Source organism: Lutzomyia longipalpis, chromosome 1 (assembly GCF_024334085.1).
Source record: "Lutzomyia longipalpis isolate SR_M1_2022 chromosome 1, ASM2433408v1".
NCBI classification, from domain to species: Eukaryota; Metazoa; Arthropoda; class Insecta; order Diptera; family Psychodidae; genus Lutzomyia; species Lutzomyia longipalpis.
Genome location: NC_074707.1, coordinates 38,479,648 through 38,503,263, shown reverse-complemented (window position 1 = coordinate 38,503,263; position 23,616 = coordinate 38,479,648). Strand labels below are relative to the sequence as shown.

Sequence of the window (23,616 nt, the reverse complement as noted above, 5' to 3'; positions counted from 1 at the left end):
AGGAAACTTGCACTGATAAACCCCATATTGTGATTAATTGGTTTTCCTTTAAAAAAAAAAGCAAGTCCAATGAACCTCCTCCGTCTTTCTGATTACCGTATCTCCCTTCAAAAATCTTATCAAATTTTTGTTTAATTTTTTAATTATTTTTTCGGTCACTTTCAGGGCACCAGACGTGCAATCTTCAACGTGCGTTGGAGGGAACGCCAGAATTAGCTCCAAGAGAAATTCAACAAATTGATCTTCATAATGCCGTAAAGGATAATGGAGAGAGAAAATTATGTTCTTGCTGCCCTTTCAGCATAAGGTGGCACATATATAGTTACATATTTCTCTCAATATATCCCCAAACACACACACATGAGAAACAATCAATCAACCAATCAATCATGCAATCAGACGGAAATGAGCAGAGCTCAAATTACAACCGGGATGTAACTCAATTTTGTACGCGGCACTGGGTCGGCTATAGAGGAGGGATGCTGTTAAATGGTAGCTGTGAAGCCCTACGTAAAATGCAACACAGATCTCAGGAGAACTTTATGTTATATAAAGCACTTGGAATGAAAAAAAAATGCACAAAAGAATATCCCAAATACTGGTAAAAATGAAGCACTAAATGTTGCTTAGTTTGGGGCTATGAGGAACATTTATGTTGATTATTAACTTTGACAATGGATTTTGAAGGAAAATCTAATTTTACTGCAAATTTTAAAGCTCAATTTTTATTTAAAGAACAAATGATTTTATTGGAAAATTATTTTTCTTAAGATTTTAATTTTTAAAATTATAATTTTTCATCAAATAAATTTCTTTCAAAGGACCTTCTGTAGCTTTCTTATTATGCCTACAACAGTTAGTATTGCATTTTTACCAGTATAAATTGCCCTCAAGCGTGCTCATGATGGCACAGGGTGTGCCATATGAGCCACTCCGTTCTTTAAAGACTTCAGTCAATAATTTTTTCTCGCATAGTTTTATTCGCAATATATTTGTTAAATATTTCAAACAAAAATAATTCGCAGTGTAAATAGAATTTAATCAACAAAAAATATTAATTACAGGACTTTTAAGGTTCTGTTTTTGATTTTTTTCCCTTCTATATCTTTATTACATTTTATGTGCCATTTTTGAATGATTCTCGAGCAGCTTTTGTGGTGAATGTGTGGATCCTGGAAGTCACAGTTGAGGAAATCTTTTTTTAATAAAAGAAGAAAATTGAAAAACTCACGTGAAGACCAACAATTATATACAAAATATTAGTGCCATTTTTGCAATAATAGCAATGAGGAGTTTTTAATAAAAGAAAGAAATAAATTTAAAAAAAAACTCTCACTCAATAAGAAAAATCTTCTATGTCGCCTGTTTAAATGTAAAAAAAAACTAATATGATAAAATATTGAAAAAAATAAATAAATGTGAGCAGCAAAATTAAAAATTATTAAATGAAATTGCAAAAATTAAAAAAAAGTTTTAAGAAAAAAATAACGATTTCTTTCGGTCTGAAATGAGAGCGTTGGAGTCAGTAATTAATTGTAAAATGGATTTTAAAAAAAGGAAGATAAATGCTTATTGTGAGAAAGAGAAAAAAATGCATTAGAAATTTTTAATAAATGTCGGCTTTAAACCATATTGCAAATTGAATTTCCGATTTTATCTCCCTTCATCGTAAAAATGAAAGCATAAAATTTATAATTGTTAAGGTGCGTATCAAGTACAATTAGACAAATATTAATTATTTTCTATAAATATCGTAAGAAGTTAGTTAATGGTTGGAGGGTCTCTACAATTTTTTTTCAGTTTAAAAAACATTTTCTTTTCCCTTTTTTTGTTTTTGAAATGTCAGCCAAATTTATTTTTGTGATTTGGGTTAAACCTATGGTGAGACATTTTCTTGCAGAATCTCTGTATTTTTTTTTGTTTGTTTAATTTGTAAAAAGAAAATTTTTGTTGATATGTTTTTTTTTCTTAGAGCGGGGAAAATCAATTTTAAAATCACAGATTTTAATGAGAAAGAAATTCTATCAATTACAAAGGCCAATTAATAAAATAAAATAATAATTAGATAATAATGTTAGTGAATCTTGATAATGGAAGGAACTCTAAAAGCTTTGTACATATACGTTAATAAGGGTAGGTCGTAGTGTATTATTTTTAAGGAAATTTTAATTAAGGAAAACTGTGTAATAATTCGATTTTCTTTTGAAGAAAATTATGTGTACTCAATATGAATGATTTCTTAAAGAGAATCCTTTGAAGTGGTTTTATGGTTTGTTTTTCCTTCATTTTCTAATTCTTTTTTTTTAATAATATTTCCACCAAACAAAACACAATAAGCTCTGAAAATTGATTTAAAAAATATGGCTTGGATACATTTTGATTGATAAATAGAAAAAGTCTTAAGAAAAAAATATGAAAATTGAAAAAAATCAAACCATAAATCACTTCAAAAGCTTGTAAATAATTTTTAGCGTAATATTTCTTGTTTTTTCTTCTTCACCAGAAAGGTCTTCAAAATTATATAAATTAAGTATTTTTAAAAATTCTAAATTCTATTTTGGTTTTATTTGGCTTATTTTTAATTTTTTTGGCTTATGATGATTTTTGGCAAGAAAAAAATTAACCATAGAAACAATAATAAAAAAATGTGTTTTAAATATAAGAATAGAAGGAGGAAAAAAAATGAGGAAAAAACGTTGAAAAACGACAAAGAAAAATCATAGTGCGTAGCATGTAATAAATGTATGTTCAATATTAAGTGTGATAATATGCACCAATAGGGTTTACTAGGCCTAAAAAGTGAAAAAAATATTGCTATGGTTAGTCGAGGTGAAAATGTTCATAAATAATTTTTTATTTAGTTCTTACAAATCATTTAGTAAGTGAAAATGCAAATTTTGTAGTTAAAAAAACGCCGGAATTAATTTAAATCCTATGGAAAAACGTGGACAAAGCACAAAGAAATCAAATAATGTGATTTCTAAGCTAAGTTTATAGTGCGATTGGTGGAAAAAAAAGCCCAAGAAAATCTGAGCAAAAGGCAACAAAAAAATATTTATTGAAAAAAACGCTGTCTTAAGTGATGAGAGTTCAAAAACATAAATAGCAAATTATGTTCACAATTGCGATAATGAAAGAAAAAAATTAACGAGCGAAGCTATGAATATTTCATAGAGTTTTCGTTCTAATTTCTAATTTTCATTTTGAGTGCTAAATAAAAGAAGATTTATTTAATATATTCGTAACTATTGAATCACCTATTGAAGATATGCAACTATATGTAACGGATGTTAGATAAAATAATAATGTATAAAATATATATTAGTGAAAAGTTTAATGAAAAATTCTTGTTTTATTTTTAAAACAAAATTTTCTTTAATTTCTCTTCTTTTCTTTTCTGTACCTTGCAACAAGTTCTCCGCCCTATTGATTTGCTTAAGCAGTCAGAAACCTCAAAAACTCCTCCCTCTCCCTCGTCCTTCTTAGCATAAAAGTATTCCATGAGAGGTCCTTCATCTCTGCGGTGAATGTAATTTTCTTTGCTTCATCTTGTAAATTGTGATGAAAATTCATCTTGCAATTTCCTCCAATTGTCGTAAAAGATTCATCAAATTATACTCAAATGGAGATTGTGTGTGTGTGGAACAACAGAAGAAGTCGACACAAAAAATATATAAGATTAATCCTGAGGAGCAATAAAACACGGCTTGGAATTACAGTTGAAAGTGATGTCGAAACAAGGTGAATTATTTAAAGTAGCTCCAATGTTGTGTGAAAAATGGGGGTGGCTAATTGGAAAGGTGGTGGGAAATATGCTGAATTCTTGCCCTTGTGAGATGGTTACTTTAAAATGTGGAATACTTAAGATTCCTCTGAGATTTTTGCTGAAGAATTTGCCCTAGAATTTTCAATCAGGGGTGGGAAAAGCCGAAGGGTATCTATTTGAGTGAAATTAAAAAAAAAATAATTTGAATAATGGGGAAAAATCCGTTAAAATTTTGATTGAAAATTCTTGGAAAAAAACATTTAAGATTAAAACGAACGTCAAAATAACATCAAATATCAAAATGAAACGTAAAAGAATATCAAACGTTAGAATAGCCATTCAACAATAGATTAAATGCCAAATCTAAGAAGAGGTAAGTTAAGCTTTCAAACAGGAAGATTAAACATTAAAATAAACATCAAACGTTAGGAAATTAACGTCAATCGATAAAAAATCATTATTCTATTAAAAAAAAACATTTATAGCCATTAGAAAAGAAACGACCAAGACTAGAAAAGAAAGATCAAACGTTAGAATTACACAATTTTACTTAATTTTAATTTTTGCGTATCCAGGAATTTTTCTTCACCCCCGAGACTAGCACTTAACGCGAGGAATACGTTCTAGCAGTTTCGTTACTCAAGCGGACAGTACGAAAGAGCTAGAATAGCTGAGAAACATTGTACTAAAAAGAATACGAATGCGCCAACTAAAGGAAAAATTTCTCGTACTAAATTATGCTACAGTCGCGGCATGCTCCATGTGAAATGTTTCATTTATGTGCAAACATACAACCCGCCTCCACATAGTGGCTGTTATCAACGGTTATCAGTCATCCAGCCCTGCTGTGAATCCACACTCCTTCGCACACCGGCCACATGGGTCGCTGGCGCCCCTTATCAACCCTTATGGAATTTCCCAGTGAAGGAAATTCAGGGGAAAACGAGCTCCATCGGTGTTTCCTCGCAACGCACTTTCAGTTGAGTTTCACTCACCGGTCCGGTTGAACGTCTCACGTGAATCGTGCGTGAGCCAAAAAAAAAACTCCCCTCTCTCTCTATCAAAGGATATCATTTAAACCGTACACATATCAAAAGGAAAATTTCCCTGTAAAAAAAAACTCAATCAACGAGCACTTTTGTGCTGAAAATTGTCTGAAAAAAAAGTTTGAAAAAAAAATTAATCGAGCGTTATCACGCGGCAATCACGATGACCACTCTGTAGCCAAGTAGTTGCAGGAAGCATAAAAAATAGCTGTGTGAGAGTTTTTCACATGAAGTAGGACACGGGAAATTAAAGTGAAGAAGGAAAATTAATTTTTCACCATCGAGGAAGTGAGTTTTGAAATTTTCTCCGAGATAGTTTTCTCACCCTTTGCACACGCTCTTCTCTTTCTCTCTGTGTCTGTCTCCCGGATTTCATCTCTCATAGCCCCAATTTGGTGTCTATATCTCCCGGCTGAATTTCCCAAATTCGTCTGAATCTCGCGCAAAACCCCCCAAAAAGGTGCAAACCCGAAATAAAGAAAGGACGAGAGACATCGACCCAGAAATTGTGGTGCCGACACAGTGTTACCTCGTGGGAGTAATTTTGGAGCAAATCCCACATCAGGCGGCGGATAAGTGGCCAGGAAAGGATGATTAGTAAGTTAAAATTATTATGCTCTTCTTGTGTTCTCCACAACAAAAGGGGGTATGCTGTGTACCCCCATTTAATTCACCCTTTTTTACTAATTTCACAAACGTGTGTGTATGTGCAAAAAGTCAGTTTACATTATCATTTCAAAGCGGCAAAAAATTAATAAATGCACAGAGCTTTCACAAATGGCAGCGTAACGTTTCTCCGCAAAATACTTTATGTGTGTGTACCACCATCTCTCGCACCTAAAAGCACATAATAGTTTTGAGGGAAATATAAATAATTTACAAGAGCAAGTTTTGCATCATGAAAATTTAGAGAAGGCAGACACTGAATAATTTTGTGGTTTTATACTTCTAAAAAGCTTTCCTCCTTCTCTGGTGGATTTTAGTTTTTCTTCTTATAAAAAAGCTACACTCTGCATGAGAATAGCTAACAGCTGAGGGTATAACGCAGAACAGGATGAATGGGGATAGGAAGAAAAACGAACCGGAAAGGATAAAAAATTGTTCAAAAGTCACTGAAAATATAACACTGAGCAACAAAATTTGGAGGTTGAATAGGATTAAGGATTTGAAACTTCTGAAAGTATTATTTACCTAAATTTATTTTTTATCTTTTTTGAATTTAACGAAAACTGCATTAATTCTTTTGAGGAAAATTGTGAACATTTGCAATTTTCTTTTTTTTTTATTAATTCTGTGAAATTTTTGAAAATCCTCTTAATGATCATTTAATAAGAAATTCTACGCTCTTCAGTATTTCCTCAGGCCATTTTATATGATTTCAATTGGAAAATAATTTAGTTATTTAACCTATTTTCGAAAAAAAGGAACACATCAAAGCTTCAAATCAATTAAAAATATTATTGCTAAATCTAAAATTTTTGTTCAAAAATTTTCATTTGAACCGCGTTTAACCTTTTTGCAATAAACGAGGATAATTAATATACAAAATTAATTTATTTTCTGACAAATTAAAATTGTCCTCATATACATATATGACAAATTAATTTTATAGACAGATAGTTTAGCTTTATCACTCAATAAAAAAAGCTTTGGAACAGCACAATGTTATTAATTAAATTGACTAAGAGAAGATAATGATAATATTATTCATAGAGCATTTATGTACGGAATTGAGTGCATAATATAGTTTTAGTGACATAGATTGATCTCATATTAGGGCATTATTTGGTTGTCAATTACACAGCTTTTGGTATTATAGAGATATAGGGATAGGATATAATAGTTACGTGAGCTAAACGACATTAAAAATGATAAACAATTTTTTAAGTATTTCTTTAAAAGTAATACAAAAAGTCATAAAATCATTTTATAACCTCGATTCCTCCTTTAGAAAGTCTATCGTCGTCTATAGACCCTAATTGCCCTAATTTGCAGGTCCTTCAGTTTCATTGTTGAGATAAGTTAAAATGTATTTTAAGATAAAAATAATAAAAATAAAAAGAAATAAATTTCCCGAAACATCGCTGGAAATTTGGAATGTTATAATTCATTTTTCCTCCTAAACTTTAATTTCTGATTCAAGGAAAATTAAATTTTCTCCTTCAATAATATGGTTCTCATCATAAAATTATATCAAAAATCTCTCTTGAAACAAGATAATGTTTAAGATGTTTAGAAATTATTCTGGTAAATTCTAAGACAACAATTCTTGAGAAATTATCTCTACATGGATTAGTGCTGTTCTGGAAAGTTTAAACAAATATCAATTTCAAACTTTAAAGTTAGACCACACGTTAAGAAGCCACCAAGAACTTTCAGTAACAAAACAGCATCTTCGGATTATTTTCAATTGCAACTGAATTGAATTAAATGGAAACATATGGAAAGGAAAATTTTATATTCTTTTGAAAATGTTAACCCGTCATAAATAAAACTTCCCAAATATAATAAGCCAAATATAAATAAGCTATTTCAGCTATCTCCAAACAAATAGGTAAAATAATATGGGAATTAAAACTGTGAATAACAATCGGATATTATGAAAATAATCTCATTAACAACTGAATTATGTAACCAATTAAACAACCAAAAAAATGGGGATTTGTTGCTGCGGCTTTCCAGGAATGAAGGAAAATTAAATATATCGATTTTCCACGAATTACAAACCAATTATAGGTTGATCTGAGCAATCATTTCAGTAGTTTTTTTATACTGAAAAGTGGTTAAATGAAGTGGCAAAAATGTGTCATATACATATAGATCAATCAATGTGCTCCACCCCCTGTTAAAAGCCCTTCGGGACTCACATACGCCACCCAGGAAATGGTACATCCCTTCCCACAGATGTGTATCCATTAACTTTAGACTATAGAGAAACTTTCTCCTTTTCTTTGAATTTCCAGCTTCTTTCACTTGCACGATGGTGCTTGACAAGTCATCCGGAGAAAAGAATAGAATGCATTATTTAAGACTTTCAGTGGTTTCCGCTTCATTTTGTACGAAAGGGACGTTGCACCCTCACATTGAGAAAGTATATCACACAAAGAGAAAACATCCCCAGTCCGTGAAAAACATTAAAAATAAACAAGTCTGAGCAATATGTTTCCAACTTTAATTTAGTGGTTGGCACTTGGAAGATTTCCAAATTGGCATCTTGCAACCCAAAATCGGAATTTATTGTTATCAATGAGTGTCACTTTAATGGGAAAACAGTGGAAAATTTAACAATAAAAGTTTTTTATATACAAATAGTTTTAATTGAAATTTATTAAATGAGTTTACAATTAAACTAAAATTCACAAATAAAAGAAAATAAGTCTTTTAATTAGAAGAGAAGACAAAATATTCATTTTTTCCTCATTGAAAATCAACTAAATTTATTTTCTATGTTCTTGAGTATCGAGAATAGATGACCATTCTGTAGAGCATAGACTGTAATTAAGTAAGCAGTATCATCCCACGAGGAAACTCTTTGATTCATTTGTTTCCTACATCCTCATGAGAATATAAGGTGAAACATAACAAAACTTAATGGCAATATTGATTAGATTAGGTGGGTTAGAGGTGGAAGAGCACAACATCCGGAAGTGCCGCTGTATTCATCCCACAGTTTTGGCTATATACACGGAATCGTGAAGGAGAATAAGGAGAAAATAAATGAGCCGCCTCTGGGTGCTAAACACGTAATGATAAGATATGGTGAAAATTCTCAAGATTCACGTGATGAGACCTTAATTGTGCACATAAATTAAATGAATAAGATAAATAGGATGTGAGGCGATGGATATTATCGACTAAAATTGTTTGAATCCATGTCTTCACCAAATGCTGGGAGAAATTAAATTTAAATTTCTTTTTTTTTCTTACTTGCACAATTTGTGGAAGAAATTTATGCAGTCTTCCATCCCCTCTAGATGAGATGTCGTTATGAATTTGCAATGAGCTCTTCCTTCAGGTCGATAGAAGAACATTCCGTAATACGCCAATAAAATACCCACTCCCCCACACACATACACATGAGGACTTCTCCTAGTTCCACTGATTTGTGAGAAGAGGGAGAATAGATGAATTTTATGGGACAAGTCTCGAAGATAAAATTCGATTCTTTTACAGGGAAAGATGTTCAATTTCTTACATTTCTTTTCATACAAGAAAAAGGAAAATAGTTTTTTTTTCCTTTTGTTCGTTCGGTTTGTGATTTAGTGGATTTAATCTTTCGTTTCAATTTTGAAGAATAGAAATTATTTTCTTAAAAATTCTTGAAGCTAAAAGCAATAAAAAAATCAATTAAAAAGAATTCTTAATAATGTTGCAAGGGTCCTAAGAAAATAACTTTGGAGTAAAATTTTTAATGATTTTAAATTGGTACTTCTAGGTCACCTGAGATCACGAGCTCTTATTCTGTCTTTTCACCTTTTCTCACAGAAAGTTTCGTCTTCAAAATTCTCAGAATCTATTTAATTAGCTTTTGTTTTTTCTCTTATTTTATTTAAGAGTGTAGCAGAAGAATCTCTGAGTCCTTCAAACAATAAAGGAATGATCTCAAAGGACATTTTAACTTTTAATAAAAATTAAGACAAAAAGCAATTATTTTAAAATTCTTGGAAATTAAATTGTCCTTCTCTCTCTCTCTTTTATAGCATAGCTATACAACATAATCCCATGTTCAGTAAAATCCTTAATATAGGTATTAAAAGCCTTGGCTTAGTGCCAATATTTTCACTTGTTTTCTTTCCAGGAAGTACACAAGTGGAACACAGAAAAAATCTCTACTTCCTGTGTATGAGTTAACTCATGTTTAGGGGATGTTCGTTAATTTTTTCTCCGAAAAAAAAAGACTCGCCTTGCAAACGTGCCTTATAAGTTGATTTTATGGGTCAGTGGGGTAAATTCTGGGGAATATTCCATGGGAGAGAGGATAATGATGAAATAAAATGGCACAATCAGCGGGAATACATGAGTTGGAACCCTGTAGTTTGGCTTCATTATATAGGTACTGAACGTGCTTATATATATTTCGCATCAGAGCTTTTTTATTTTCTACTCTATCCACTTGTTCCTGGCAGAGGTTTTTCCTGGTGGTGTCCACTTTTATAAAGTGACGCGATGCTCTTTTTTTCTCGCTCTCTGTCTCTCGCTCCCTTCATCTGCTGACTCCAACAATAGCATGTCCTAGTGAGCTGAAAGCATATTCATGTGGCAGGCGAGAGAATTCAGTGGATGGGAGATGATGGTGTGGCTGGTTGACCACCCAGAAAATCAATGATAAATGCTCCTGCCTGACTGGGGATCCCGTATATACGCAAACATGCTGGGGATGATCGCATGAGCACGGAAGCGCCCAACAAAAGGGTAGTTATTGTCAATTTTGCTGGGAGAAACCTCCTACATTGCCGGAATCACATCGTTCCCGGCACGCCATGGAACAATTATGGGGTTTATGCGGAACCCCGGGAACGTGGGACACTCTGCGTACTTCCGCCCTGACTGACTGATCTCTTGTGACCTCGGACAGCGCGATTATCAACCCACCGCCCATACTCACTCACACCCCCACAATACGTGCCAGGAATTTCATCCCGCAGACAGTGGACAGATAGAGGGTGGTTCATTTGTCCGGCATCCGGTGGCCGTATTTGAATTTCCCATTCACACCTTCACCACACACGGTCGAAGCATCACCATCCGCATGCCATTATGGTGGCTGTGTTACGTGTGATTTTCGACAGCGCGATGTCCTCTAGCCCTGGGAAGTTTCCGTTACTGCTGTACCCTCAGACGATGACTGGGAAATATCGATTTTAGTGAGTGTACTCCTGTTGCTCCCGCGCGGCGCACCAGTTACGAGGGAATTTCTCTGTCAAACATTTCCCCATATTCAGCCCCAGTTCACCCTCAATGGGACTCCCCCCAATAAAATACTCCCACTTTGCTGTATAACTGCCAATTAATTAAAATTACTTTTCATCGCACATAAATACCTACATACATATTTTATATATTTTTTAATTCTTTTGTATTTTTTTATTGAATGAAATGTTTTGTTAAAATATTATTATTGTTACGATCAAAGAAACAAATTAATAAAAACATGATTAAATTGTCTTTTTTGTCATAATATAACTCAACTATCTCTATAAAATTGCGTCAAATAATATTGACTATAAATTTGCATAAAATTACCTTTATTTTATGCAATATACAATATTTTGTTTCAATTAATTTTTATTTAAAATTGTTACACGGTTGGGGAATATTCTATTGGGAATACACGAGATACATGAATGAGAGTAACACCAATATTATTTTTCAGTTAGGATAAAACTATAAAATTGAATATGGGCAAAATGATATCAGAGAAATATTTATATAATTAGAATAAAAATATATTAAAATAAACGAATTAAATTTAATGATTTTTTTTAACAAAATAAAATTAAATATTATTGAAAATTGACACTAATATGCACTAAAATTGATAAAATATCATATTTGGTGCTGTTGTGTTGTTACGAAAATTCTTTTAAGGACAAAACCCTGAGTCTAATGAAAGTTATGACGCCTGTGAAGATACGAAAATTTATTTTCAAAAATCCCTTTTAAATATAAAAAATATAAGACCAAATCAGGAGTTATAAAAATCAAGATTTATTTAGAAACTAAGGAAAATATCTCCACATTAACCATTAATTTTGAAGCAACTCGACTTGAAGGAATGACTAATTTCTAATTTCATAATTCTATAAGAAGATCAAATATACATACATACATACATTATATCTATACACAATTTAGATATTAGCAAATAAATAGGGTTTATACAGGGATTTACACACTTGAATTCTAACAAACTCTCTCTACAGAAACTCTTTGAAATTGTGCACATACATAATTAAATTCCTTAATCATCTCTTTACTATTTATTTTGAGAACATATAAATTTTATTTACAATATCACATTAACTTAATCTGTATGCTAACTCAAGTGTAAAAACATATTTGATTTGACATGAAAACGTGAGATGAGTTTAAAAATTACATTAGATTGAAGAACCAAATACTCATGACAGGCCTCCCCCTATCCTTATCCAATTTAATGGAACTCTCCGGACTTTTAGACGTTTTCTTGTGATTTTTTTTTTCAGCAAAAAACTTATTAAGTTCGTTATCCTGCGACATTGTCGGCAATGACAGTGAGTGGGAAAATAGCCACAGAAATATCCTGTCACTTTATTTTTTCTGTTTACATGAAGATGGTGTCATCATTTTTTTTTCCTTCGTATCAGCCGCATTTCGGCCCTTTTTCTTCACCTCTACCCCATGTTCCCGAAAGCTCCTACCCTCCTCCCTCCATTCCTATATCAGCGCGGAGAATTTCAGCAAAAATTACCTTTCCATGTACAACTGTGAAAAGCTTTTTTCTCTCGGTGTTGGCAATTGCGAAAGAAAAATTCCCATATATCCCTCGTAGCACTTAAAGATGATACGAACCGAAGCGATTTTCTCCCTATAATGTTTGAAGCACAAAGAAAAACACTAACGAAAAACAGAAAGAGGAAACATCTTGCGGAAAAGCAGCATGAGAATGCTTTTGACATATTTTTTTCCAAAATGTTTTTCTTTTAAAAATTTTTTGTGTGTTTTCAAATAAAAGGATATTTTTATTGTGCTTAGAGAGTAAAGTAAATTCTTTTTTTAACAAATAAAATGTGCAGAAAATGATTTTTTCTTTGGTCAATGCTAGAGACGTTTCTCTTTAGCTTTCATGTGGATTTTTTTTTTCAAATTAAAAATATACCTGCCTAAAGCAAACGGGATTAATGATTATTGAAGTGGAACTTTTGCCATAATTCAAATATTCTTCGATGATTTATTTCATTTCCAAAGGATTATATAACTAAATTTTCAAATTAATCTTTGGATCAGACGATAAAATAATTTTCTCTGCTTATTAAAAGTTTAACTTTACGTATGAGTTATCAAAGTGCAAAAATAACGATTTTTTATTATCAAAGATTATATTTTAGAAACTAAAAATTAGCGAGTTAGCAAGCTAGAGAAGTTTTTGTTATCTTTATGAAAAGCAAAGAACTTTTGAAGACAAATTTTAATTAAACAAGAACTTTCAAGAAATTGAATTTAATTATGAATATTAGGATTATCATTAATACAAGATTTGCTTATTTAATGTATTCTCAACATTTTCTTTATTGACTTTGAATGCAAAAAATGCCAGAAAAAGTTTTTTATGTTCACAAAAGTCGAAAAGATTCGATTTAAAGAAGAGTTTTAGAACTTAATACGCAAAGTTTTAAGAATTTTGATTGAGAATGTGAAAGAATACAAAATTCTTTTTAAAAAACTAAATTAGATCGTTTTTTCATCAAGTGCTTAAGGTAGTTTTGAGGATATGTCTAACATTAAAGAACATTCCGGTTAAATGTGATGATGGCATCGTTATATCGTCAGAAGAAAACATTCTCAACTCTAATCACGTGCTGGAACAGGACATTCACAAACGGGTCACCTTCAAAAGCATTTTCTCCTCTTTTATCCACAAAAGAACTTTCTTTTGCCTCTTAACAAATACTCTCCAATTCACATCACACGGAGCTCAAGTTTCTTGATTTTTTAAGCATTTCGGAATTTGTTATGAAATATGGAGGAGACTGGGAATTGAGTTTGTCACGCATTGGTGTTGGGAAAAAGGCCGGAAAATCGCATTTTCCCATTAAAATAGAGCATAAATGACTGAAAAAAAATTGGAGGATATTTTTTTTTAAATAGTTCTCTTAATTTTTTTTTTCAATCATATTTATATTTATAGAAAATATTTCATCCAAGTTGATTAACTTTCCCACCTTCAATTTTCTTTTATTGATTTTCTCTTCCATTGTCTGCGCTGAGAGCAGTTGGGATGCTCTATAATTTTTAATGTTTTTGTATTAAAGGATTTCCAACTTACCTCAATCATCGTGTTAAATGAAAGTCATTAACCATTAAGAGAAGCAAATAAATCTAATTAAACTTCTCAATAAAAAAAAGTTTCTTTTCCAATTTAATTTCATTCGTCATGAAATTCCGTGTTCAAATCAGAAAACTGAAAATGAGTTTTTGCCATCAGAGGGTATTCAAAACTCTTGTAATTTTCCTCAATAATTACTCTTTCATATCCATTTTGCAATTGAGTATAATGATTGTGATATAGAAATGAATGATTCAACTGCAAATGGGATTCCCTTCTGGGGGGAGAGGAGAGGAGCATTTGGCTTGCAAAACGTGCATTTATGGTCGATCTGTGAATGGGAATATCCCTCCAGCAAAACTCTTTAACTCTATTTAGTCATTGGGGGTTGTGTGCAGGCCTCTTGCAGCAGATAATTTTGCGATAAATTACCCCATCATACTTGTGACAGCAGACTCGCGTCTGGCACTCCACATCCTCAGCCGATCCTGGAGCAACATCGGGAGGATTTTGCGAAACTAGGCCATCCGCAGACAGAAAATTATATCCCAAGATTAAATTCCAACGCGAAGGGGATGAATTAAAATTATATGTATAGAAAAAAACACAAGAAAGTGTTGTATCAGTGAGTTTTCGAGGCGGAGCAATTTATTGCTGAAGATTAAGAGTTTGCGAAGAAAAATAATATTTTATCCACTTCCTGCTGGTGCTTCTGCGGGACACCCTTACCAGCAAAAAGCTCTCACACCATTACAGTGAGGTAGTGCAAAATAATACCAACTTCCTTGGGAATTTTCTCAAGAATTTCAATTAATTGCAACGATTTCAAATCAATTAAGCAAAAGATATTTGATTACTGCGGAAGTTCCGCATTGTCTCCACTAAATTTTCATCTCATGCCGCCGGGAGGGGTGGGAGGATGGAACATTAAACCCCCACATTTTGGGAATCATCGCCTCAATTCAGCCTTCCCCAGGCAAGAGAGAGTGAGGAGCACATAAAACTAACTTTCCCATGGTGATTGTTATTTGCAGAAATTAGAGGATTTGATGACATTGTGCTTCTTCGCATTCATCAATCGTCATTCCCATACAGAAGCTGTCCAGTTGGAAGATGTTCAAATTAATGAACCTCTCAGACAATTAAAGGCCAGAAGCTCTTTAAAAGCAACAGCATGTGGTGCACAAAGATACAGAAAAGACAATTTCTTCGAATAATTGTGAAAGTGTTAATTGTTTCCTGGTGTTTTCCACAATGCTGTGGTTCTGATGGCTTTTCCAATTTACTGCTAAAAACCCACGCAAACCAATTTCGAATTTAGATTTTACACATAAAACTGAAAATTTGGTCTAAAATTCAAGGTATTAGTTAAATTTTGAATGTTGAACAAAGGAATGAATAAAGTTGATTAACATATGCAAGATTTTCGTATTTTATAAAGAACATTCTGCATTTGACTTTGATCTTACAAAGAGAAAGTTTAAAAAAAAAATCAGTTAAATTGTATTTTATTTGAAAGGCTTTTGATAGAGAATGAAGATTCTTCCGTAATAAGAGGATATTTGAGACGTTCACATAAATTGCAAAGTATGTCTCATTCATTTATACATAGAGCAGTTATATGTAGACAGGGGGGCAATAACTATTGCGTTCATGGTGCAGTTGCTTGCGTTCAATCTTGCGTTCTTGCGTTCACTTGCGTTTAGCCATACATTTCCTGCGTTCACTTGCGATCTTGCGTTCACTTGCGTTCACCTTAGGCCATAGTTATTGCCCCCTTGAGCAAATCTGAATGGATTTTTGGGTCATCCCGTACTCGCAGGTTCGTCGATGAGCCTGATCGATATGTACCAAAGGGAAGTTTCAAATACAAAAAATAAGAATTTTCAATTTTTACCTTAAAGTTCAGACATATTTTTGGCAAAAATCAGTTTTTCGCATTTTCTGGCTCTCCTGTTGATTTTAGAGCAAATCTGAATGGATTTTTGGGTCATCCCGTACCCGCAGGTTCGTCGATGAGCCTGATCGATATGTACCAAAGGGAAGTTTCAAATACAAAAAATAAGAATTTTCAATTTTTACCTTAAAGTTCAGACATATTTTTGGCAAAAATCAGTTTTTCGCATTTTCTGGCTCTCCTGTTGATTTTAGAGCAAATCTGAATGGATTTTTGGGTCATCCCGTACCCGCAGGTTCGTCGATGAGCCTGATCGATATGTACCAAAGGGAAGTTTCAAATACAAAAAATAAGAATTTTCAATTTTTACCTTAAAGTTCAGACATATTTTTGGCAAAAATCAGTTTTTCGCATTTTCTGGCTCTCCTGTTGATTTTAGAGCAAATCTGAATGGATTTTTGGGTCATCCCGTACCCGCAGGTTCGTCGATGAGCCTGATCGATATGTACCAAAGGGAAGTTTCAAATACAAAAAATAAGAATTTTCAATTTTTACCTTAAAGTTCAGACATATTTTTGGCAAAAATCAGTTTTTCGCATTTTCTGGCTCTCCTGTTGATTTTAGAGCAAATCTGAATGGATTTTTGGGTCATCCCGTACCCGCAGCTTCGTCAATGAGCCTGATCGATATGTACCAAAGGGAAGTTTCAAATACAAAAAATAAGAATTTTCAATTTTTACCTTAAAGTTCAGACATATTTTTGGCAAAAATTAGTTTTTCGCATTTTCTGGCTCTCCTGTTGATTTTAGAGCAAATCTGAATGGATTTTTGGGTCATCCCGTACCCGTAGGTTCGTCGATGAGCCTGATTGATATGTACCAAAGGGGAGTTTCAAATACAAAAAATAAGAATTTTCAATTTTTACCTTAAAGTTCAGACATATTTTTGGCAAAAATCAGTTTTTCGCATTTTCTGGCTCTCCTGTTGATTTTAGAGCAAATCTGAATGGATTTTTGGGTCATCCCGTACCCGCAGCTTCGTCAATGAGCCTGATCGATATGTACCAAAGGGAAGTTTCAAATACAAAAAATAAGAATTTTCAATTTTTACCTTAAAGTTCAGACATATTTTTGGCAAAAATTAGTTTTTCGCATTTTCTGGCTCTCCTGTTGATTTTAGAGCAAATCTGAATGGATTTTTGGGTCATCCCGTACCCGTAGGTTCGTCGATGAGCCTGATCGATATGTACCAAAGGGAAGTTTCAAATACAAAAAATAAGAATTTTCAATTTTTACCTTAAAGTTCAGACATATTTTTGGCAAAAATCAGTTTTTCGCATTTTCTGGCTCTCCTGTTGATTTTAGAGCAAATCTGAATGGATTTTTGGGTCATCCCGTACCCGCAGCTTCGTCAATGAGCCTGATCGATATGTACCAAAGGGAAGTTTCAAATACAAAAAATAAGAATTTTCAATTTTTACCTTAAAGTTCAGACATATTTTTGGCAAAAATTAGTTTTTCGCATTTTCTGGCTCTCCTGTTGATTTTAGAGCAAATCTGAATGGATTTTTGGGTCATCCCGTACCCGTAGGTTCGTCGATGAGCCTGATTGATATGTACCAAAGGGGAGTTTCAAATACAAAAAATAAGAATTTTCAATTTTTACCTTAAAGTTCAGACATATTTTTGGCAAAAATCAGTTTTTCGCATTTTCTGGCTCTCCTGTTGATTTTAGAGCAAATCTAGGGTGGCAATAACTATTGCAACTGCGTTCAATCTTGCGATCTTGCGTTCACTTTAGTTCACTCCATATAAAGATCGCAAATCTTGCGTTCGTGGTTCACCTTAGGCCATAGTTATTGCCCCCTGTATGTAGATAAAAGAAAACTTTGTTGAGTTTTTTAATGATAAAGTTGGGACTTTAATCGTTTTATTGCAGGCAAACAAGGAACTATTATGAAACACTTTAATTGAAATTATTCATAAGAGCGTTTTGCAAAATAAAGTTATCCAGCTTTTATCGGTGAATGAACTTTAATTGATATAAAACTCTAGGTCTCTATTTTATATAGAATATTTTTTTAAATACTTCGGCAAATATTTTTTTTATAATCAATGAAAGTCGTCTCGATGTCCTCCCGAAGTTTTATCATTACAAACTTTTCCATTAATTTATTGGAAACAATAAACCGACAGAGAAGAAATCTAAATTAAAATAATTTACAGAACTAAGAATTTGAACAAAACTTTTTCTTATTTTTTAAAAAAAAATTATCTATTCAAATTAATTGACAGTAAAATATAACCAATAAAATCATAAAGATATACAAAAATATATGTATCGAAGATTTTATGTACATAGTTTTTTTTATGATACGAGGTGACTCATATAAAAATAAAATATGATTCATATGATTTATGTTTAGCTTACTAACCAAATATTGCTTCACTTGAATTTATGATTATTATTGACAAATATTCTAAAATGCAATAAGCATATAATGCTCGAGAATATATAGCATATTTTGAATTTTCATTAAAATGTTTATTTGTTAAATTAGTATTGAAACGTCTGCACGTTTAGTGCTTATAAAACGTTATGGTAGTTTTATTGGCAGCATTTTTTTCTTCTCAATTATCATGCAGCAACAACGACTAGCTTGCAAAAGCTAATTTATTTTAATTTGAATTCCATGTTTTTATTCTTTCTGTTCCTAAATTTTTTTGCCGCCTAATTTGCAGAAAAACTTGATTTTATTTAATGCTTCAAAATATATTATTTTCAGGAGAAGCTTTTAAAATTACCCCAATAAATATTATCTCACGACGAGGCCCTCTATTGTGGCCTCTATCTCCCATCTATGTGCAAGACAGCTCTACAAATGATTCACATGGCAAAAGCACTCTCTGCGTGTTAAAGAGCACACCAGGAAACTCATTGAACACAAAGTTCGCTATCTTTACAAAAGTTCTTGGTGAAGTGGAAGAGAGACATTAGGAATTACGAGTGGGAGGTGTTACCACCACCCCCACTTTAGCGTGTGGTGCAAAAAAGGGAGTCATGAATAATGCATTGCTTCCCCAATTATATTGTATAAACAGTCACATGTGTCGGGGGCGTGGGAATATTTTTCAATTTATGCATTTTCATGGAAAGTTCCTCACCCGAGGGTGTTATCAGCAGCCTTTCCAATATTCACACTCATTGAACCTGAAGATACGATTCGGAGCCTCCGCACCTTTAAGCCAATTGATTCATCTCACTGATTTTGGAAGATGTGATTTTTTTTTTTCAGAGGGGATCTTTTTTCCCGAGATCGATAAGATAATCATGCCTAAGGGGATGCGGGGCTTTAAACCCCCAAAAGCTCCTCTGAATATATCGCATTTGTGTACATTTCTGTATATAATATAAAAAGTTGAATGTATAGAGCAGATTTTGTTGTAAATATTACCTCCATATATATACCTACAAATATACTTTTAGTGTGAGAATGATGTACAAAGTGAATGTATAGTCCCTTTAAAAACTTTTATTTAGCCCTGGGTGCTCCTCTTTTATCTAATATTATTCTCATACTATATACCATGGTAGTTTTTGGAATCCTTTTTTGACCTCTTTCTCTTTCTCTCTCTCTCCCCATTTTATCTATTCCTGTCTAGGTGTTTGGTACAACAATAGTGAAAATAATCGGGACTGGGTCCGCATAGCTGGACGATAGTATCCATTATACCCTGTTAAAGGGCTTCGGAGTAACCGTAGAGTCACAAACTCCACTTGCTCGACCTCCAAGCTCCCACAGCAGACGCACCAGCAGCACCAGGATTTGGAATCCCAGCACCACCACATTCCACCCACCACCGGAACGGATAAGCAAGCAAAAATGGGCAAGAGAGAAATTAAACGTGGCGTCGTCCAGAGAACCTCAGATGCTGGTAAGTACTAAACCATTTCTCTACACATATCTTCTCTACTATCCACCCCCCATTCGCCTCTTCCACCCACCCACCCCCTTAAGCCACATACTCACATTTACAATCACCCAAATGGAACGAGAACTTGCATACCCCCAACCCCAAAAAACCCATGTCTTCCGTAGTGCTTGAATTTGTGTAAAACATCGGAGAGATTTCTTTTCCCAACCCCCTGATATGAGCCCAAAAAACACCAAAAATGGGAGGAAAAATACCCCTAAAACTGGTAGAGGTGAAAGTGATATGCAGGAATGGAATGTCTTCCTTGGTATTTGTAAAAAAGGGAATTTTATGTGAAATATTTTTTTAAACGACTGTGGGTATACCTTACTTTTTTATTGTAGATAAAATTGTCAAGAATTCTTCTCACAGAGAAGGGATATTTCGGTTAGAAAAAGAAAACCTCTAAACCTTCAGCTATAACTTCAATCTTTCGTTATCTCCAAAGAAAAATCGATTATTCTGATACCTATATAAAATACAGAGGTGTTCGACAAGATAGGGGAGAAAATGTCTCTGGATTATTTGAATATGAAAGAATTTTAAATATACGGAAAATTTAGACTAGAATGGGGTGACATGACTGAAATTTTCGCCTTTGCTTGAATTTGAAATTTTTATCCTAAATTCTAAGAGAAAAATAAAAAATTCTATATATCAAAAGTAAATTAAAAGTGTCTTAATCTAAATCTTCACATTTCTTCGTTAGTCTTTTCTTAATTTATTTTATACCTACCTGAATTTTCCTTCAAAAGCTTTTCCGTTTTTTCACAAAAATTAAACTATACAAACTCCGCAAGTTTTTGTGCTTTGATTTTCAATATTTAACTAATTTCATTTAAACTAAAATTTGTTATCAAGAATTGTAATTAAATTCACGTGAAATGAAGCTTTTTTTTATCAAACAACTACCTCTGATATTTTTTTAATATAATTGAATATACATACATAAATTAAAGGGTTGTAAGTATTGCATTTTATAGATAGTGCAAGGGATGAAATTGGACCTATATACCTACTAAATCAATACAGCTATAAAAGCCGGTAAACAAAAATGTTCAATAAAATTAGCATTTCTACATATTATAGGAATTACAGGGATTACATGATTTTTACATTCAGCTTTTTTCATTTTATCTCTGTATCTGCTCGTTTAAATAATGAATGACCAAACACCCTGCATTAAAATATACGTAAATTTTGTAATTTTGCACTGATATGGGTTTTTAAAATTGAGTTCTGGATAAAAAATTTGTAGTTTTGGGACAAATTTGTTTTTTTTTTTTTTTTTTTTTAAATCCCACCCTTTAACCCAGATAGGTCTATAAAACCGTAGTTTATAAATGACCGCGCAATAACTTAAAGATAGAATAGTAAACATAATAAGACAACAAGAACAACAACAACAACAAAAAACACAAGAAACACTTTGATCGGCCAATTACAATCCACATGACTATACTATATAGAAATCCGATTCCTTCTCAGGAATGTGACGATCTCAAGTAGGGGGTTCAGGATCTTCGCCTCCAAGCTACAAGCAATGATATCTCTACTGTACTTATCGCAACCCATTGTACGGCCAGATGGGACAAATTTGTATATTTATTAAAAATTTAAATACAAACTAACAAACAAATTCAATTTAAATCCTATCTTTTGGCAAAATCTTCATGCTATATGTAGCTGATTGCTCTCGGTGGGGTTGTTTCAGTTTACTTCGCGTGAGAAGATTGTATCAAATGGGCTAGACGATGTGTTCGGTCGAAAGTTCAACCAGGTAACCACCCTTTCCGTGCACAAGGAGGGCCAAACATACCGCACTTGTGTATGCAAAATTAAGGTTGTTCTTCGGAGAGTGAAATGGAGGCGATCCAAGTTTGTTTTGTGTGTCTACCAACTCTGCCTCCGTGCGCGCATCACAACTGAGATGGAGTTTTCTTATGTCGATAGACAAAGACGAACAAGAATAGATTAATATTTAATGGTATATTCGGGATATATATAGTGTGAGTGGAAAATACTCGAGTTTCTCTTTCAATTCGCAATTTTCTAAGAGATGAAAAGCAAAATGTTGGGCAGTGATGGCGAGAAATTTTTGGTGCGGTATGGCAGCTCCTTTGGGTCCATTATGGATGCAAATTAATTCAATTCCCACTATATATAAACTCCCCATTGGCTATGTGTGCGATGTTATACAGTGGAAACACCCTTACGGAGGGGACTTAATTTTCCCAGAGATTTAATAAAGGTTCTCATTTGTGAATGTGACACTGCGAGAAAGAAATTACGTAATTGCTGAATAGAAAATGCAAAAGTGATTTTTCCTTTGAACTCCCTTTTCCTCACGGCGCCCTATTTAATTTGTCACGATGAGATATAATTAAGAAAGAGTGTCAAATTCATTGATTCTCACGAAAAAAAAACAGAAAAGGTCGCAAGGAGAAGAAGGTATGAGAAATTAAGGGAAGAGAGCTTTATAAGATTAAGTTTCACACTGAATAAACATTTTTCCCATCAGGAAGTTACTGGAATTTCTTAGAAATTGAGTAAAAGGAAAAATTGTATATAGCGTGGGATAATAACGTAACGAGCTACTTCAGTTTCTTGCCAACCCCTATGCAGATTCTTATGGAATCTATTTAAAAAAAAAAGCTCAGGATATTCAGTTTTTTGTTTAATAAGATGTTTTATGCATTAAAACGGAAGTTTGGAACTAATAAGAAAAACGGATATGGGTATGAAGAGATAAGTTTATTTAACGTATAAGAAAATACTACACAGCAGGAAACTATGCTACAGCATAACTTTAAAATGTACGGGTAAGCTGACCAAGCTTACGAGAGCTGTGTTTCTTTCAGTGTACCAATTTTGTGAGAGCAAACTAGAACGCGAAGTGTTTAAATACATGCAAAATCGGGAAAAGTTGAAAAGTCATCCCCCAAGAAATCTTTAAAATGCCATATCTCGGGAACGGCTCCATAGATTTTCGAGTTTGAGCTATCGTTGGAAAGGTCTTAACCTCAACTATAATATATTAAAATATGAAGTAAATCGATAATGGCATTTTCGAAATATTCGAGTTCGAAATTTTCGAAAATTTTGATTTTGACTTTAGCGCCTCTCGCGGTCATTTCTCGAACTTGCAATGTTCTAGACATTTGTAGGGCTTCACGAAACCTTTCATTTGCACTTGAGTTGATCAAAATCGGACTTGTAGAACCCGAGATATGACATGCCAACTTTGGAAGGCTATATCTCGAGAACGGCGACATAGATTTTCTTCATTTTTGGCATGGAGCTAGATAATATGGTCAGCTATAACATATCAAAAAATGAAGCAAATCGATAATGGCGTTTTCGAGATATTCATCGAAAAGTAATCGAAAATTTTGTTTTTGATTTTTGGCCCTCTAGCGGTCACTTTTGAAACTTCTGATGTTCTAGAGAGTTGTAGGGTTTGTTGAGATCTTTCATTTGACCCCGGGTTGATCAAAATCGGTCAAGCCGTTTTCGAGTTATAGTCGATTTTCGATGAAAAATTGTGGCGGCCATATTGACTAAACGGCTGAACCGATTTACGCAAATGAGGCATCGTTGGAAAGCTCTTGATGGCCCCTACAACATATAAAAATTTCAGCCTTCTAGCTATAATAGGAGCTGAGATATAGGCAAAACAAAATTTTGGGGTTATTCAAAATGGCGGACGGGGGGCTGGGGGGTAAAATTTGACATCATAATCGGATGTCTTCCGGTCGATATTTAAACTTTGCCGTTTACCGCAAGTCTCTATCTATCACCGTTCTCTCGCAATTTAGCGTTGTACTACGGACGGCCGGCCGGAAAAAAAATTTTTTTGGCGCATACGTTTTTTGGAATGTGGGGACCCTAATTCGTGCTCATCCCAA

General features: G+C 33.3%; 2 protein-coding genes across 11 annotated transcripts in view; both read left to right on the top strand.

Moving 5' to 3' along the window:
- The window catches only part of LOC129787216 (forkhead box protein O), a 101,789-nt gene extending 98,445 nt beyond the window's left edge, over window positions 1-3,344 (top strand). For all 9 annotated transcript variants that reach the window (XR_008750201.1, XR_008750200.1, XR_008750202.1 and 6 more), the window contains exon 11: window positions 166-3,344. The gene's annotated coding sequence lies outside the window, so the exon portion shown is untranslated. The remainder of the gene's footprint in view (window positions 1-165) is intronic.
- Window positions 3,345-4,744: 1,400 nt separating this feature from the next.
- LOC129787221 (uncharacterized) overlaps window positions 4,745-23,616 on the top strand; it is a 74,483-nt gene continuing 55,611 nt past the window's right edge. Inside the window, exons 1-3 of one of the 2 annotated variants that reach the window (XM_055822624.1) lie at window positions 4,887-5,100; window positions 5,198-5,409; window positions 19,397-19,669. In XM_055822624.1, the coding sequence (XP_055678599.1) occupies window positions 19,618-19,669 (52 nt within the window). In that variant the 5' untranslated portion in view covers window positions 4,887-5,100; window positions 5,198-5,409; window positions 19,397-19,617. Of the gene's footprint in view, window positions 5,410-19,396; window positions 19,670-23,616 lie in introns of both variants that reach the window. The other variant, XM_055822625.1, reaches the window with a different exon arrangement.